General features: G+C 43.4%; 1 protein-coding gene across 1 annotated transcript; it reads left to right on the top strand.

The window, feature by feature from the left end:
* The first annotated feature begins 1,082 nt into the window (after nucleotides 1–1,082).
* Nucleotides 1,083–2,653, top strand: LOC135394818 (uncharacterized). The gene is made up of 5 exons (XM_064625828.1): nucleotides 1,083–1,314; nucleotides 1,382–1,468; nucleotides 1,649–1,785; nucleotides 1,873–1,975; nucleotides 2,113–2,653. The coding sequence occupies exons 1-5, from the start codon at nucleotides 1,294–1,296 to the stop codon at nucleotides 2,320–2,322; spliced, it is 558 nt and encodes a 185-aa protein (XP_064481898.1). The 5' UTR covers nucleotides 1,083–1,293; the 3' UTR covers nucleotides 2,323–2,653.
* Nucleotides 2,654–2,921: the final 268 nt, after the last annotated feature.

The following is a 2,921-nucleotide window of genomic DNA, read 5'->3' as shown; positions in this document are numbered from 1 at the left end:
CATGCCAGAGTTCTGTTTCATGTTTGTGCTCTTCCTTCTTGAAGATCTCGTTGAAAGTGATGTCAACGTGTCACGTTCTTGATCTCGTGTCTGATGCGACTCTAGGTCTGAGAGCATTACAAATTAATGCTGAAAGGAACGCGGACAGCACTCGCTATCCTAAAAGCTCGCTTTGTTTAAATATTTCTTTCCGAGCATGTTTGGTTATCTGATCGTTGACATCGCGGTCCATACAGTGGAATCCCCACAGCAGATGTGCCTCGTGGAAAGGAATCTGTTCTTGAAGGCCGCAACCCAGAGGTAGGAGCCTGAAGAAGCAAGTAGGTTCTTGAAGCGTGTCTGCCCTTGTTCCTTTCTGTGTGTCCTTCAACGACAAACTGGTCCGTGCAGTTCCTGCAAATCACAAGTCTAGACTCTCTTCAGCCTCCAATCTCTTTGCAGGAATAGATTCCTTCCCCTAATGCACACCTACTGTAGGGCTTGACCTGTACGAATTGGAACTATCGGGGCAACCCAGCTCGCCCAGAAAATAACCTGTGGGAGATGTAAGGGGTGAAACCCACACCCACTGGCTTTTTTGTGGTTTGTTATGCTTTTCTGGGGTCTATTTTTGGGGAGTACTGAAAGATCTTGAGGGGGAGCAGACAACATGTTTTTTTTAAACACCCTCTGAAATTTGAGATTGCCTAGCACAACTCGGCTACAAATCCCATAAATTATCCCATAACAAATAAACAATCCCATAAACAACCCATCCCCTCCTTGGAAGCTCGGTATCCCTCTCTCTGGAGGTGGATTCGGCGAAATTTAGAAATTTCTGGTTGCAGGGAAAGCCTTTGAGCTGAATTGATGGCCCTGTGATAGTGAGGCGAGGGGATGGGGTGACGCCCATATCTGCTGCTTTTGTGGCAGTTTTAGCCTTTCTGGGCGGTATTTTGGGAGCATTAGGGTGGTGTTGGGAAAAATCTCTGATCTATGCAATGGTATACCAGTGGGCACTGCATTCGTGTGAATACGATGCCGCGTCTGGCATTCGCGCGAACTCGAGATTTGCAACACTGGGCTGGGTTGATCGATTCCGAATCCAAATCCAAATCCATGGATCATGGATAGCCAAGCTTGCACGCTCATTTGTATACAATGATGTTTTGTCGATAAACGGGTGAAAATAGAAATCGTATTGTTAACTACCATGCATTTTTAATTATACTAGGCCTACGTTCGTGTCTGAAAGTCCGCCACCCTTAGTTGTCGCGTTGTTAGACCTGTACCTCATTTGGTAGCATTGGTAGTATGACACACATTCTTAGCTGGGTAAGTTCACATTCTGTAGACCAGTGCATGTGAACAGTTTTGTAATTGGCTACGCCTCCTGTTTTAGGTACGTGCTGTTTCTCGTACAGCGCTGCAGCAAAACAAATGTGCGGTGAGGCACATTATGAAGTATCATGAGCCTGAATACCTGCAGGTATTAACTTGAACCACATCGCGAACTAGTATGACAAATATATCTCACGATATCTCTCGCAAATAGATCTCACTGTCCCTATGTACTCTGAAGGCTGTATTCAGTACACGAATATGTGCTCGGTGAATCGGTGTATCCAAGAAGCCGATATAACCTCATTATAATACATTGCATTTGCAGTACCTGAAACCACCAGTGCCCGTCTACGACTACCCCATTAACGTCCAGCTGAAGGGTTATGACTACACGGTGCTTGAGTTCTCTGTAAAGCAAATATTAAAAATAGCATCTTTGCTTGGAACTGAAGTTTCAGAAGTGTACGTATACCGTTGGACATTTCACAGTAGTTTTACTACGATGATGCCCTCTTGCGTGCTTTTAGAACACTCATTTCTTTGATGCAGTTGGGCTACCCCATTAGAATCTGCTTCAATATCAACATATAAACCACAGAGCACTAACATTGAAGAAAATTACAAGTTGAACACGTACGAGCGAAATGTGCAGGTGAGACGCTAAATTAATTAATTAACTGCTAATAATTTATTTATTTATTTATGCTTGTCATTCAGCGTGCTTTCTCAGTACATACCTGCTATCTGCAACATATGTATACATCTGTATATGCAAATTTTGACCTTTAGGTAAAAAATCTCCATGGTATCACGGCACCGATCTTCTTCGAAGCAGTTCAGACTTCTCTGGCTCCTGGTGTGAGACTGAGCATTCACCAGCACAGTCCCGACCACGAGGAGATCCGCTACATCCCCGATTTAGAGCTGGAAGCACTTCAGAAGGAGCTCGACGAGATCAAGAATCCGCCTGCGTCCCCTCACATGAAAAGAGGGTTTTAGGTAGCTCTTCAAGGATGGGTAATGTTTTGTAAAGATGTTAGTAATATAAAAACACCAAGTTATGAACACAAAATGTGCAAGGTGTTGCTTCGTGAAACGGGGCAGGGGTGGGGTAAAGTAAGTAAGATGGATTCTGCAAAGTGAAAAATTCTAGCTTTTGTGATTGCTGGAATCTGTGTGATGGTGGTTGAAAGCAGTTGCCTTATACCAGGGGCCTCGAACTCAAATGGAGTTGTGGGCCGCATTGGCCTTCATCATGGAAAAGAGAAGTCGGTAAATACCATAAAATATGCCCTAATATACTTTACAATAAAAATATACACAACAAACAGCAGCGGTGTGTGCAGAATTTGTTACTGCAAAGCCCCACTTGACACACCAAGAGAAATAAATAAACTACCTTTCCAAATCTGGTCCTGAAATTATGAAAAATGATTCGAGAAAAATATGTAGGTCTTCACAAACGATCATGACAATGCTTAGGAGCACATTGCTCACAGTTTCAACTTGGAGAATGAAATTGAAAAAATCAGAGATACCGCTAAGGGCTGACATGGTGGACAATGGATGGCCTCGAGTTGCTACTTTAATCCTAAAAA

The sequence above is a fragment of the Ornithodoros turicata genome, chromosome 5, assembly GCF_037126465.1.
Source record: "Ornithodoros turicata isolate Travis chromosome 5, ASM3712646v1, whole genome shotgun sequence".
Lineage (NCBI taxonomy): Eukaryota > Metazoa > Arthropoda > Arachnida > Ixodida > Argasidae > Ornithodoros > Ornithodoros turicata.
Note: the sequence above shows the minus strand (reverse complement) of the source record. Positions and strands in the feature narration are given on the sequence as shown.

Coding starts and splice junctions, on each gene's coding strand:
- LOC135394818 (XM_064625828.1), top strand. CDS start 1,294: ATGACACACATTCTTAGCTGG. Junction 1,315..1,381: donor TGACACACATTCTTAGCTGG/GTAAGTTCACAT, acceptor CTCCTGTTTTAG/GTACGTGCTGTTTCTCGTAC. Junction 1,786..1,872: donor GGAACTGAAGTTTCAGAAGT/GTACGTATACCG, acceptor TCTTTGATGCAG/TTGGGCTACCCCATTAGAAT.